The sequence below is a fragment of the Gekko japonicus genome, unplaced genomic scaffold, assembly GCF_001447785.1.
Source record: "Gekko japonicus isolate JY-2015 unplaced genomic scaffold, Gekko_japonicus_V1.1 scaffold842, whole genome shotgun sequence".
Classification (NCBI taxonomy): Eukaryota; Metazoa; Chordata; class Lepidosauria; order Squamata; family Gekkonidae; genus Gekko; species Gekko japonicus.
Window position 1 is genome coordinate 544945 of NW_015160862.1, and position 15739 is coordinate 560683.

Sequence of the window (15739 nt, forward strand, 5' to 3'; positions counted from 1 at the left end):
AAGTCACTCTAGGGCAGCCCCCTAGGAGATTTTTCACTGATTGGGAGTTTGGGCAACATGCCTAGTTCTGTCTAGCGGTACAGCCCTCAGTGTCTGTAGGATTCCCAGGCCAAAGCTTTCGGGGAACATCATGTGCATATGGTGCACCGCCAGAGCATCCTTTGCATCAGTGTGGAGGACCACTGCTGGGCCATGTGCCACAAGGAGCTGAAATTGAAGCCAGTGGGAAGAGCCCGTGCGTCCCTCTAAGCCGTGCATCCCCTTGAGAAAGAGCATGGTTCTAGCCCTCCTTTCTCCCAAGGAGCTCAGCACGGTGTGGGTCGTTAGCAACTCCTCACTGTATCCCCACAACAGCCCTGCTTGGTCAGTTACACGGAAAGTGGCTGACCCGAGGTCATCCAAAGCGTACCTAGATGTCCCAACTTCTAGGCTGAGACTCTCACCCCCACAGGCACTGACTCTCCTTGTGCGGCTCAGATTGCACAACCGCTCGATCAGGTGGCAGGGAGGCGAAGCGACTCAGGAACTCCTCCCCTCTCCAGAACGTAATGTGAGGAATAGCTCCATCTTCTCCACCTAAAGCGGCCCGCTGTGGATTGTTCTCCGGGTGGCTTTAGTGTCTCTGAATAGCTGGATGTAGGGTGTTTTTTCCCCCCCTGGGCAGTAAAATTGGCTCTTCTGTCCATCCAGCAGTAAAACAGGATGGCAGCCCCCTGCTTACGTTGGGCCAGCTGCTTCAAAGATCCCATGTGGGTTCTGGCTTTTGCGACTGCTGCGACTGCTGTTGTCTTGCTATCACTAACAAGCTGGGGCTTCCTGCTGCTGCTCTGAATGTTGCGCTCAGCCGACTCTGTAACTGGAATACAAGTTATACAAGGGATCTACCTTGGCGTAGGTGGCACGAGGTGGAAGGAGAGGGGCCTTCTTCCTCCTCCTCCTCCTCTGCCAGCAGAAGCTGGTTGCTCGTAGAGAGTGCTTAAGGCACAAGGTTTGATATACTAAGCCCCATTAGGAGGGAAACGGTGAGCCAGTTTGGTGTAGTGGTTAAGTGTGCGGACTCTGATCTGGGAGAACCAGGTCTGATTCCCCACTCCTCCACATGCACCTGGCTGGATGACCTTGGGCAAGCCGTAGTTCTGATAAGAGCTGTTCTTGAAAAAAGTGCAGTTTCTGTCAGAGCTCTCTCAGCCCCACCTACCTCACAGGGTGTCTGTTGTGGGGAGGGGAAAGGAGAGGAGTTTGTAAGCTGCTCTGAGACTCCCTTGAGTAGTGAAGGGCGGGGTATAAATCCAATCTCTTCTTCTTCTTCTTTTACCTCGCAGGGTGTCTGTTGTGGGGAGGGGAAGGGAGAGGAATTTGGAAGCTGCTCTGAGACTTCTCTGGGTAGTGAAGGGCGGGATATAAATCCAATCTCTTCTTCTTCTTAAAATCCCCTGTAAAAGATCTCGTTGTTTGCAGTAGGACCGAGAACCTGTTCAGATCTTACCAGCCACGCCACATGTAGGGATCTGACCCTCCTCTGGAGTGCAGTGGCACGGCAGCCTGGCCTGACCCAGGACGCAGTTGCCCTGTGGAGTGCAAACTGTAGCCGGGGACACATCAAATCTGACACCACTTCCCGCAGACAGCCGCATCCCTAGAGACATTGGGGGTGGGGGGCAGTTCCACATGGAGTGTTGTTTAGACAACTGCTCGGCCTGATTGGCTTTAGCCATTGCCCTTATTGTTAAACACGTGCACAGTTTCCTGATGGAAAACGGGAGTTAGGATAGAGCTGCTTGCTCAGTATCCCATAGCAGGCGAGGTCATGTTCACGCAGCCGCCTCTCACAGAGACCTTGCTTCAAGAGGGGAGAGCGAACGTTCACATTTCAGTCCCCAGTTCCTGTGGCAATGGGCTTCCCTTGTATCTTAATGGTGACGGGCCAGGAGGGTCATACCCAGCCCTCGCCACTCAAGTGGATGGAGAAGCTCCTCAAGATTTGCTTGGCGTAACATCAGCAGCAGCTGGAGTGTTACCAGCACTGTGGGTTTATCGTATTTCCCCCCCCCCTATTGTTTCTCTTATTCTGACCGCCTGTGTTGTAAGTGCACTGAAATTCCAGATAACGGAGCAGAAAGCTATCTCTGGTTGGGAAAAAGCACACAGGGGTGCATGGCGGTGGCCAAGAACGTAAAATGTGAATGCTTTTGACATTCCTCGTAGCCCTGATCTCAAGAACGGGAGTCCCACCTAGGTATACTACTGAAATCAGTGGGACAGGCTTGTGAAACCCAACTCATTCTCTGCTCTCAGAGATGCGCAGTCTCCGTTCTACTATGCACAGTTTACAGCCACCATTTTCAAAAGGAATCTCCACCTTAGAGAGGGCCTCGTTCAGTGAAATAAAAGATATCCACCCTCTTTTCCTCAAGCAGCCAGGAAAGCTTTTTTTAATCTTTCAAATGAGGATTTCTTCAGATATACAGGAGACATTGTCCATACGGCGCCAAAGAGTGTACTTCATAAAATGTGCTTAATTGACATGGCTTTTGACTATTTCTGCCCTTATTGGCGTAAAGAAACCACGAGCCGACGTTGAGATCCTCTGCTCTGGAGCCAAGCGGAGCCGTGGGTGCCGTGGTCACCTTTCGAAAAGGCCTCCGAATGACCCGGTCGCAGGAGGCGCTCCACGCAGCTCGTGTGAGCTGTTCGAATCCTGAACTTTGCAAGTTAAGCGTTGTAGGAGCATTGCCAAGTGGAAACCTTAGCAATAATCGATACCAAGAACTCTTTGACCGCAGGCACTGTGGCCACAACCTCAGACGTCCTTTTTAGAAGTCTTCTGTGGAAGTTTAATACAGCGTGCTTGTTGTATCACTCTGTCAATAAAAGGTGTCTACAAACATTTATGGAGAATTATATTTATTGAATAAAACTTTTGACTTTTAATTGGCTTAAAGTCTCTTCTTGGTTAAGGACGGTATGTCTGATTTGCATTGCACACAAACTTCCACACCAACAGGCCAAAGGACCTCTGGCCCTGTTGTTATAGGTAAAGATAAAGGTTCCCTTGCTCGAAAGCCAGTCGAGTCCGACTCTAGGGTTGCGGTGCTCATCTCCATTTCAAAGCCGAAGAGCCAGCGCTGTCCGAAGACGTTTCCATGGTCATGTGGCCGGCCTGACTAAACACCAAGGCGCACGGAACGCTGGTACCTTCCCACCGAAGGGGTACCTATTTATCTACTTGCAATTTCTTGCTTTTGAACTGCTAGGTTGGCAGTAGCTGGAACTAGAGACGGGAGCTCACTCTGTCATGCGGCACACTCGGGTCTCGAACTGCTGAACAACTGACCTTCCACAGCCTGCAGTTCAGCATCTTAACCACTCGAGCCACCGTAAATGCACACCCCACTGAGGGTAATGCAGTGTTCCGGATCGTGTCCCACCTGAGACGCACAATCCAGTTTCTGTCCGCAAGTTTTGAGCTTGTACGCAAGATGCCCGCAACTAGGGTTTCTGCCTAGTTAACAGGTTTACGACTGGCCTGCAAAGGAAGTCATGCAACATGTCCATTTTCAATAGATGAAACAGGTACGCAAAGCAAAGGCTATCGGTCATCTTAAGATGCCGAAGGACACACTTCTGGGCTTAGCGAAGGCTTTTTGGCTTTTAAACTTTTGCTTTTGCAACCTGGGAAACTGCCTTGTGCCGAGTGAGACCATTGGTCTATTAAGGTTGGTGGGTTTTTTACTCTGCCTGGCAGTTCCAGGGTCTTTCTCATCAGCTACCTGCTTCTTTTGATGGAAGGTGTTGGGGATTGAGCCCGAGAGCTTCTGCGTGCCCAGCCAGGTGCTCTGCCAGTTTTTCTTCAGTATGACATTGACAGGCAAGGCATTTTTCTTAAGGGTCCATCAGAGAGGGCGCTGCAGCTACATGTGCCTGGGTTCAGCAGCTGCTGTCTTCGGTTGAGTTGCAGGGTTTGGCACACCCCTTGTCTGAAAAGGAGGAACGGCTGCCGGTCACTATAAAAATCGATCTGATTCTGTTCTAAGGCAGCTTGCGTGGTGGCTTCGGCAAATGTTCACTTGACTTCACTGCACAGCGTCCCAAGTTAAACTGCTCTTGTACGTCAAAGAAGCGAAGAGTTGGGGGAGCTATGTTTTAATTCAAGACTAAATATAATTTGCTGTGATTAAAGAGCATCGGGGGGGGGAGGGGGGATGCTTGAATACATGAAGCCGCCTTATACTGAATCAGATCCTTGGTCCGTCAAAATCCGTACTGTCTACTCAACGGGAGATGCCTGGGGCCTGCTGCGTGCCAAGCGGAGCCTCTGCCTCTGAGCCACAGGCCCCTCCCACAGCTTGCTCACTTTTGGGAGGTACCTTCACAATCACCTCTCCCCTCAAAAAAAAACAGGTCTGCTCATTAAACACCACGGAGTCAAAAGGCAATGTAGGGACGCATCACCACCAGCTGCCTCTGTGACCACTGGGGCGAGAGGAGTCCCGCCCAGCCTTCCGCTTCTCTCTTCCGGCGTATATATAGTTGCCTAGAATAGATTGCAGGCTTTGGGTTAAATAGGGCATCCTTGGGAGGCGTGAATGCCTGAGCGCTTTGTGTTCTTGTCTGGCGTACTAAAAGACGTCTGGTATGATGCGTTGCTCTACTTGTACGCAAACAGCAGCAACCTCTACTGACTAAAGAGAGCCAATTTGGTGTGGTGGTGAAGTGTGTGGACTGTAATCTGGGAGAACCGGGTTTGATTCCCCACTCCTCCATTTACAGCTGCTGGATGACCTTGGGCAAGCCGTAGTTCTGTCAGAGCTGTTCGCTCAAGGACAGTTCTGGAAAGAGTTCTCTCAGCCCCACCTACCTCACAGGGTGTCTGTTGTGGGGAGGGAAAGGGAAAGGAGTTTGTAAGCTGTTCTGAGACTCTTGAGTGAAGGGCAGGGTATAAATCCAATCGCCTCCTCTTCTTCTAAATGCGTACATCTTGTGGAACAGTCGTCCGTTGTCTAATGGAAGGGGGAACCTCCCTAGTTCTGGAGGGCTGGGCGGTGTGTTAACTGGGTGGCAGAAGCTTCAATGCGCTCGAAGGAACACTTGATACATACACAGGAGGAACAAACCCGAACCTCTGAGCATGTAAAAGATAGCCTGCTTTTACAGGTGGTTTGGGACTCTGCAATGTGGGTGTGTTCATAGCCCCACACAGGCTGGGGCATATTGTGCAGCACAAACACCTGACACATACATGAACGGGGCAGCCGGTGACCTAATGCAGGGACCACCATTCCGAAACACACGAGCTGCAGTTCATACAGACCGTCATACATGCAGTCCATCACGTAGTGGAAAAACTAACATAGCTGGCAGCCAGGGCTATTTTTGGGCAGGAACGCACAAGAACGGAGTTCTGGCTGGCTCCCGAGTTGGCCACGCCCAGCAGGAACTCATTAGCATAATTGGCCACACCCAACAGCAGGAACTCATTCGGATTGGCTACCTTAGGGGTGTGTGGCCTAACATGCAAAGGAGGTCCTGCTACAAAAAAGCCCTGGGTTTTGACAACAAACAAGGTAAACAGAATAAGAAGCAAAAGGTGGGTGTGGCTGGATAACCACACTTCTGGTAACATGTGGGTGCGGCCTAATGTGCTAATGAGCTGTGCTGTCAGGGGTGTGGCCCAATATGCTAATGAGTTCCTGTTGTTGGGTGTGGCCTATTATGCTAATGAGTTCCTGCTGGGCTTTTTCTACAAAAAGAGCCCTGACTGGCACCATTTGAGTAAAAGAGGAGGGCAGGATACCTGCGCCATGGGAACAGCAGATTTCGCAGTCAATGACATTCTTGCCTTATTCCCTTGGGGAAGTGTTCCCATGTTGCCCCCAGGAAGCAGCTGCCATCGTCCCTTGGGATCGTCTCACATCTGGAGAACTGCCTCTGGCAACTGCTGAGGACTGGATGCGTGGCAACCTACAGGCGTTTAGGGACAGAAGTTGCACTTTAGGAAACGAAAGCCAGGGCCAGCAGGAGGCTGTGGTCAAAGCATCTGACTAGCATCGAGAGAAGCCAGGTTCGAGTCACCACTCCGCCCCAGAAGTCTCACTGAGGGACCTCGGGCCAGCCACGCCTTCTTCAGCCTAACCTATCTCAGAAGGTGGTGGTTGTGAGAGTAAAACTGAGTACGGGAGAAAGATGTAATCTGAGAAAGGGGGGGGGGATAAATACCTATATAGATGGATAGAAACCTTTGGTATCCAACAAGATTCAAGCACCTACAGCTCTACTGATTTCATTTCCCCCCTCCCCCCCATTTCTAAAGCCTTTTTTCCGGTTGGAAGGCTGGCTATTCTTTCCATGCGTCAAGAATCTAAGGATCACTTCCATGCGTTATTAGGTGTGTGCACTTTAAGCATGCTTCTTAAAATCAAGGAGAGGAGACTGGGCTTATACCCCACCTTTCACTACCCGAAGGAGTCTCCTTTCCCTTCCCCCTACCCACAACACAAACCCTGTGAGGTAGGTAGGGCTGAGAGAGCCCTTCCGAGAACTGCCCTTGAGAGAACAGCTGAGAGAACTTGTGACTGAGCCAAGGTCGCACCAGCAGCTGCATGTGGAGGAGTGGGGGATCAAACCCGATTCTCTCAGATTAGAGTCTGTACTTCTAACCACTACCCCAACGTGGCCCAGTGAATGTAGGAACACATGTGCCAGGTAGGAACGCTTGCTAATGAAGTGGTGAGTGGCTACAGCTCTCTGTACACCAGAGATGATGATGATATTGGATTTATACCGCGCCCTTCCCTACCCAAAGGCATCTCAGAGCGGCTTACGAACTCCTTTCCCTTCCCCTCCCCACAACAGACACCCTGGGAGGTAGGCCGGGCTGAGAGAGCTCTTGACAGAAACTGCTCTTTTTCAAGAACAGCTCTTATCAGAACTATGGTTAGCCCAAGGTCATCCAGCAGCTGCCAGTGGAGGAGCGGGGAATCAAACCTGGTTCTCCCAGATTAGAGTCCGCGCACTTAACCACGACACCAACCAGTCAGTGACAAAAGCTGATCTGCCTCACTGTAATGGGTGAAGAGATCCTAAACTGACCTGTGCATCTTTTGAGAACAGTCTATAAAACTGCACCTTTAAAAGCAAAAGATGAATGACAAGTTATGCGTTGTTTTTTTAAAAAAGTTTTAAGTTACATTAAATTTAAAAACATTCTGCAGAAGGATAATAAAACAGTTTTTGAAGAAATAAGTTACTTTTATTTAACAGGTTCAAAAGAATCATGAAGCTCCAGCTTTGGACCAGCCGCATTCCACATGGAGATGTCCCATTCCTTTCCCCGCCTGCCAATATTAGGTATATTAGACCGATGTGCCATGGAAAGAGAGGAGGATATCTACAGCGTCCCATTGCAGTCTTCACATTTCATGGCGCGCACGATGCTGTTGGCAGTTTCCAACTCTCTCATCGGCCTCCTTGCCGTGGATTATTTTATTTTTTTAAATTACTTTTTTTTTTAACTGAAATAATTCAATACACGTTTCGACCAGGACAACTGGGCTTGAACTTTTTGTTGCCTGTGGTTCATTCGGAGGGATTTTTCTTAAAAGTTACAGTTCAGCCTACAAAATGACGCTGGTCGTGGGACGGAAATTAAACTCTGATTCCCAAATGCTGTCGAGGGCTTTCGTGGCCGGAGTTCATTAGTTGCTGTAGATTTTCCGGGATGAGGCCATGGCCACACATCCCGGAAAACCTACAGCAACAAATAAATTCCCAAATGCCCTGGATATTTCTAATTCTACATTTTAGTATTTTAAAAAACCCTAATTTTTATTTTTAAAACATCCATTCGTTCCCCCCCCCAAAAAAAAAACCATTTGGCAAAAGGAAAACAATTTACCTAGGGAAACTTACTGCCAGATGAAAGCTTCAGTTGATTTTATGAATGGTGGAGTCAAATAGGCCACAGTAACTTTTAAACAACAAAAAAATTATCTCTCACACACACGCACAAGCATTTTTCTGCACCTGCTGGAGCCAGACATTTATGTTCAAAAGCAAACCATCGTTAAACCAAGTATTTCTGCTCCTTGGCATGGTGCAAAAATGAGTATGGTCGGCCCCCTTAAGAGAAGGGGGATGGCCTACCTGTGGGCTCCACAGGCTGAACCTCCCCCCCCTTAAAAATCCAAAGATGCAATCACACAAAACAACCTAGTTTCTCTGCTACTTAAGACAGCAATGCTTTATGTAATGCAATTTTATAATTACACAGTAATTATAAATCGTGTAGTACCAAACTGATGGCAAAAACCCATTTTGTCGAAAAGGCCTCAACATTGCAAAAGGAAGAGTCTGTTTTAAAAAAAAAAAAAAAAGCAGGGTGTTGATGACCCCCCAACCTATGACTTCTGCACAGGGATAGAGTTAAGTATGTTTCATTTAAAGAGGGGGGGGGGGGAATATACCATGAACACTTAGCACACACACACACACACACAAAATACACAGCATACATTAACGAATCATTCTTGGAAAAGCTGTACCCAAAATTTCCTCAAGACAGAAACCGGCGCGCGCACACTTTGCAAAGTTTTCGTAATTCAAGTCTCTGCCAATATTTACACGAGAGAAAAGAAAGGGGAGGGGGGGAGACTGAAAGCAGGGAAGCAAAATCTCTGACTGCCACTCCCAGCAGCTGGAGAAGAGATTCCCAAGGTTATCCAGTGGTGACCTTGAATTAATGCAACTCTAAGCTTTATCTAAAGGGAGGCATCATTCTGACCAGTTCGTTTTTTTTTAAGTATTAAGCAGTTTAATACCAGAGGGATTTTTTTCCTTCCCTAAAATTATTCTACCACGTGTATAAAAGTGCTTTTCTAATTTCAAGGATAAATGAGAATCAGGCATTGGCGCACCGTGGAGTAGACGGAACCTGAACGTCTCGTTCTTAATGACTCGATTGGATTTTTAAATGCCTCGGGGGGGGGGGTGGATTCGTCTTTGCTCGTGGAGTTAAATGACATTGTAGCCTAAAGGCATTTCAAGTGCTGCTTTCGTACAAAAACACACACACACACACAAATAAGACCATGCTTTGGAGTGAGTGACCAGATTCTGTACGGTACCGATGCCAGTACAGGCAACTTAAGAATTCAGAGACCCGGTACAGACCTAACAGTTCCTGATCTCTGAACCGTAGGGATCCCTGGGGCTTCCTTCTCCTCTCCCTTTACAGCGTCACATTTATACCAGGGTTAACACCATGGATAGCTTTGAGCGGGATTTACAAACTAATCCTAATTCTGCTTTCACCCTTTGAAGGGAAACTAGAGATGATTCGACATTCATCTTGGAGCAGCTGTAATGGTGCTCGTGATAATGATGGAAACAGGAGGAGGAATCCATGCCGGAGACCACGAGGGGCGGTTCCCGTTTCTTTACGGTTCAAAGAAATGCTTCTCTCTCAACCGAGCCAAAGAGATGCAGGCTTTTAAAGTCCCAGCGAGCTCAACTAATGGGTCACGCGCATTCTTAACTCTCCCCCATTGAAGTAAGCTGGACTTCAAAGTGCTCCGCCCATTTGGCTGGATTGTGCTCGATATGATCTGTGCTCGCTTGGGTGAAATGGACCCCCTTCCGCTCTGACCCGCGGGAGCTCCAGTCAAGCAGGGTCTCCAACATCGGCAACAGCCCTACCTGTTCATCCACTGCTGATATGAACAGAGAAGCTGCTGCTGCCGCCACGAAGCAGCCCCATATGCACTAGAGCTCCCCTGAAGCTCTGGGTCTGGGGGGGGGGGGCGCGTTGCCCTTTGGCAACCACTGTAATCTGCATTTTGTTTGATTAAAAAAAAATTGTGTCGCAGGTAAATGGCATCACCCACTTACAGCAGTGCTGCTGGCGTCATTAAGGTTTCTATGCTGTGGCTCAGCCCAGTAACTGCGGAACAGATCTGTATGCTGCGCCTCCTTATTCCAGTCCAGCTATCAAAACCCTTCATTGGCTCCAACAGAGAGGTTTATGTTGTGTAATTAAGATTACACATTCAGTATCGTATTCAAGTTTTTAACTTTTCAGTAGGACTTAAACTGGGGGGGCGGGGGGGGGAGAAGACGAGGCTTTGAACAAAGAGGAGCTCGACGATACTGCAAAACTTTATTGGGCAACTCTGAAGAGCCGGTCGTGAGAAGAGTGTGACCTCACGTTTCAGATGAAACCGGCTAGTCCTCCTTTGGCGACCGCCAACTCCGCTAGGAGTGGCAAACTTTTCTGTGGCTCTGTCTCTTCTGAGGCAAAATCACTGGATGTATGTCTGGGGGGGGGGGACAGACACAGTGGAGTTAGATAAACGAACGTGGAGATACCAACCAGCCCCGAGAACTGGAGGACCATTGGGGGAAGGGGGAAATGTCCCCAGTTCCCTGAAAAATTCCCCCAGCCCAACCCTAGAACAACACCACACAATTATATTGCACAGCAGACCAAGGTATCCCCATGGAGGCTTTGGGGGTGGGGGGCTTCACTAGTCCTGTGCACCACATTGTCTTGGCGGCTGTAGGCACCCCTGTTCGAGCCAAGCTCCCTCCCGTACTGCTCGTGCAGTAAAGAACAACGGTGACTGGGATGCTGGCAGCCGTGGGGAGCCACTGAAAAGAAAGTGGAGGGCGTGGGGGGGGGGGGCCACACCAGCAAATAAGAGGCAGAAACGTAAGTTCTACGGGATCCAGCTACCGGAGGTCAGGGCCCCCAGGGGGCGATTCTGCATTTAACGTTAGGCACCCAGTGTTTCTGACTATACTATTAAAACGGGGGCACTGTTACGTGCACAGTGTTATCTGCGCTGTGTTTTCAACCAGTGTTCGTCATGGATACAATTAGACTTCACTCAGGCACCTGTTTAGCCTGATACGGGGAGGAAGGGAAGAAGACAGGCTTTTGTCGAAGCATTTCTAAATTTGCTTTAAAAAAGAAAAAAGCGGGGAAACCCGCTCGGCCGCTCGCTTTGACAGCACTGGCCCTAAGAAACCAAGATCCTCAACCTCGTCACTCTCGGAGGGTGTTTTCCATCAGCAGAGTCTTTGCAGCTGGCCCAGAAGTATGTTATTTCACAAGAGCTGTCTAAAAAAAAAAACCCAACAACAAAATTTAAAAAAAAAAAAAACACCAACTGGGATGAGATACTCATCTGAGGAATTCTTACGCCCCAGAGTTTGCTCGGTGAAGAGACGTGCTCGACGCGGAACCAGAAATCTCAAAAGTAATGACCACCCGACACATTTTAAGGTTTATGGGAATGATGAGGGTCCTCCATTAAAAAAAAAAAGAAGTCCACACTGCTGGAGTTTGTTTGTTTTTTAAATAAGCCAGGCTGGCCCGGGCTAGGAGAGAAGCCCGAGGCGGCCGCAGTCTGATATGGTCCAAGGTAGATCCTTAAAAGGTTGGTCTCAACCCTCAGTCTTCGCTTTGTGAGGATTGGTCTTCAGTCCTGTTCAGTTCAGTCCAGCCGGCGGAAATCGACTGTGCAATTTGTCCTCATTATTTTTATTTGTACAAGGCTATGTACATTCCAGAAGGTTCGTTTAGCACTACACTGTCGTACTTTTTATCCCGGCAATCTGAGGGCGTGCAAATTCCACAAAGTCGTCGATAAGAACCGGCCAGGCCCCTGAAAGGAGGAGAAAGGCAGACAAGTTTAGCACGCCTCAGTCAACGTTTCACAAAATGGAGAACTCGGAACCTTCCCGCCAGGAGGAGAACATCAGAAAAGAGGACTTATAGAGCACGCCCCACATGCTTTAGGGACGTGTAATCTCAGTAATACTCATAACAGTCCCGCAAGGGAGGCCGGGGCAAACAGTCTACAAGTTTAAAACATTCCCCAATAAAAGCAGAAGGCGATAACCTTAACACCCACCTCATACACACATATTAAGGGGGTCAGCAGCTTGCCAAAGGCTAGCAAGCAACTCAGGGAAGGGGATTGTACTTGGGAAGTTAAGAACAAGAACATAAGAAGAGCCCTGCATCAGACCGATAGTCCAACTAGTCCAGCAGCCCGTCTCACACAGTGGCCAACCAGTTCCTCTTAATGACCAACAACAGGGCAGAGAGGCCGAGGCCTTCCCCTGAGGTTGCCTCCTGGCTCTGGGATTCAAAGGATTCATGCCTCTGAATGTGGAGCTTCCCCTCAGTCACCATGGCTAGTGGCCACTGATAGACTTCTCCTCCATTAATCTATCGTGGAGTTTCCTGCTCACACTCTCTCCTTGCCATGCAGACAGAGTCAGAGGGTAGCCGAGTTCGTCTGCAGTAGAAGAGCTAAATTCGAGTCCAGCAGCACCTCAGAGACCAACAAGAGTTTCAGGGTACGAGCTTCCAAAACAGCAAAAAGCCCAGGAGCACCTTTAAGACTAACACACTTTATTGTAGTGTAAGCTTTCGAGAAACACAGCTCTCTTGCATCTGACGAAGAGAGCTGTGTTTCTCGAAGGCTTATGCTACAATTCAGTTTGTTAGTCTTAAAGGTGCTACTGGGATTATCAGTATTTTGCAGCAACAGACATAAGAACATAAGAGATGCCAATGTTGGATCAGGCCAAAGGCCCATCCAGTCCAACACTCTGTATCACACAGTGGCCAGAAATACCAGGTGCCATCAGGAGGTCCACCAGTGGGGCCAGGACATCAGAAGCCCTCCCACTGTTGACCCCCCTAAGCACCAAGATGACAGAGCCCCTATCTATACCTTGTGGCTAATAGCCACTGATGGATCTCTGCTCCATATGCTTAAGACTAACATGGCTGACTCCTCTGGGGGTATAAATGTTCAAGAGTTAAAGCTCCCTTTGTCCATCTGACTCTCAAGAGCTCCTACCATGAAAATCGTGCTGGTCTCTAAAGATGCTACTGGACACGAATCTCGCCATTCTCTTTGCCGTTCAGTACACCAGTTCAGTTCAGTTTTTATTGTAATTAGACACTGGACGTTACAAGGTTACAAAACTCTCAGCAATAAAAATACAGATTATGAACAAGGTATAAGCTAATATAAAAATATACAAAAGTACCGAAAGTCAGTAACAAAATGAGACTAATTTAATACAGTAACCTAAATAATCCCCGTACCCGTTGCCACCTCGAAACGTATAGTCTTTGCAGCAAGGGCAAATGACGAAACTTTGTAAGAAACATATGAATCAATGTCAGATAACAAAAATGTGATTTGATCCTCAACTAGGTATACACTAAGACCAGATAAAACACCTGCTAAAAATATAGCCCTCGGACTGGAGTGCAGTGGGCAAAAGAGGATATAATGAGGCCAGTCCTCGAGTACATGGGTGTCACAAATACATAGATGATGGGCCAATGGAGTCTGATTATCTAAATAATCCAAATTAAATAAATAAATAATCCAAATAATCCAAATTCACCCAAAGATTAACACATGGAATTCACTGCCACAGGAAGTGATGGCGGCTACAAGCATGGACGGCTTCAAAAGGGAATTAGATAAGCATATGGAGCAGAGGTCCATCAGTGGCTATTAGCCACAAGGTATAGCTAGGGACTCTGGGGCAAGTGATGCTCTGTCTTCTTGGTGCTTGGGGGGGGCAACAGTGGGAGGGCTTCTAATCTCCTGGCCCCACTGGTGGACCTCCCGATGGCACCTGGTATTTCTGGCCACTGTGTGACACAGAGTGTTGGACTAGATGGGCCTTTGGCCTGATCCAACATTGGCGTCTCTTATGTTCTCTTATGTTCTTATGATTAAAGCGGCCCTCCAAAATTACCATCGGCATTGACTGAAACCGTAGGGAAGGAAAGGACGCTCCAAGTACGTATTTGGAGATGTTAGCTAGGTATGGAGTTCAAGTATGGTCCGATTTAATTAGTTTGTACCATGGTGCTGCTTTTGATTTTAATATCAAAGAACAGTCTAGCCGGGCGTCAAAGTCATAAATCCAGTTTCTAAGTTGGGATTTATCAACCGATGTTCCCAAAAGATCGTCGGGGATGGCGTATCTTGAACGAATGTTGTTACGAAAATCATGGCGCTGCGAATCTTTGGCTAACCGCGGGTTAAAGGGCTGGTGACTGGGGGAGTTTGTGAGTTTCCCGTTCTTTTCCAGTATCTAATAACCATAAGGTGTGTCCGAGCCTTAAAAGAAGGGAGACCCCTTTCAGCTCTCACCCCTCGTTACGTCTGAGCCCATCGAAAGGAACAGACACACACCCCCAGTCGCTCAGTGTTCCAAGCCATCGTATTTCTTAGCCCACCCTTAGTCCGAAAAGCTCCGGCCTGCGTATGGGTTTCTCCCCTCCTCCTGCACTGATCCTCACAAAAGCCCTGCGAGGGAGGAGAGGCAGAGAGGGGGTGGCCGGTCTGCAGCCAGCCAGCGAGTTTTATGGCTGAACGGGGACTCGAATGCAGATCTCCCAGTCCCGATTCAACAAACACGACCCCTTCCCTGTCCCACTGAGGCAAAACTTTCTACGATGTTTCGGTCGGTTTGTGCCGTTTCCTACGATAACAAATGTTTTGTCGGACTCCGCGGGTTGGGGACTGGAGCCCAGGAGGCGCTCTTCTTCCAGCTTCTTCTCCCATGGACCTAGGAGCAATGCCCCAGCAAAGGAGAGGAGGGACAGAACTCCTTCGCCTGGGGTCCCTCTCTTGCTGGCCTTTGCAGGCCCCCTGGCTTTGAGGACAAGACCTGGCCTCCTTCCTCCACGGCTGTCTCCGGGCAGGACTTCTTCCCTGGGCTCCCAATGCCTCCCAGGCCCCTTCAGGGACTGGCCTCCTGGCCAATGGGCTGTCACCCCTCTGCCTTCTCCGGCCGGCCGTTTCCCCTCCTCCAGCTCTCTAAAAGCCTCTCCTCTTCTTCAGGCCGAGGGCCCGGCCCATAAGGACATAAGAGAAGCCAATGTTGGATCAGGCCAATGGCCCCTCCAGTCCAACACTCTGTGTCACACAGTGGCCAGAAATACCAGGTGCCATCAGGAGGTCCGCCAGTGGGGCCAGGACATAAGAACATAAGAGAGAAGCCAATGTTGGATCAGGCCAGTGGCCCCTCCAGTCCAACACTCCGGTCACAAAGTGGCCAAAAATACCAGGTGCCATCAGGAGGAGGAGGAGGAGATTGGATTGGTACCCCGCCCTTCACTACCCAAAGGTGTCCCAGAGCAGTTTACAAACTCCTTTCCCTTCCCCTCCCCACAACAGACACCCTGTGAGGTAGGTGGGCCTGAGAGAGCTCTTGACAGAAACTGCTCTTTTTTCAAGGACAGTTCTGACAGAGCTAAGGCTTGCCCAAGGTCATCCAGCCAGGTGCAAGTGGAGGAGTGGGGAATCAACCCCGGCTCTCCCAGATTAGAGTCCGTGTACTTAACCACTACACCAAACTGGAGTGGAGCCAGGACATCTCCCTTATAAATAAAAGCCGAATGGTGGTGGCACTACTCTAGAACATTCCACACGCTCCAAAATCAGTTCGCTCTCTGATCTGTCATTCAGAGGGTCTCCCTATCCACTGGCTGCTTGCCTGAGTCCTGCCTCCAACATTCTAAACATTTTGCTGTTCCTCTTCCCCCCATAGCCAGTCAGAACACAAAGGTTATTTGCATATGCAGCCTCATTGGCCTTTTCCTCGGAACACAGAGGTCGTTTGCATATGCGACTTGATTGGCTTTTGCCTCTAACATTCTAAACAGTTTGCTCTTCTGAGGTAAAATGTGTCCAAT

The 15739-nt window shown here is 49.0% G+C and overlaps 1 protein-coding gene across 2 annotated transcripts in view; it reads right to left on the minus strand.

Annotated features, from left to right (window-relative positions):
* Positions 1 to 10643: 10643 nt before the first annotated feature.
* DCUN1D1 (defective in cullin neddylation 1 domain containing 1) overlaps positions 10644 to 15739 on the minus strand; it is a 29981-nt gene continuing 24885 nt past the window's right edge. For both annotated transcript variants that reach the window (XM_015421918.1, XM_015421929.1), the window contains exon 7: positions 10644 to 11663. In XM_015421918.1, coding sequence (XP_015277404.1) covers positions 11584 to 11663 — 80 coding nt within the window. In that variant the 3' untranslated portion in view covers positions 10644 to 11583. The remainder of the gene's footprint in view (positions 11664 to 15739) is intronic.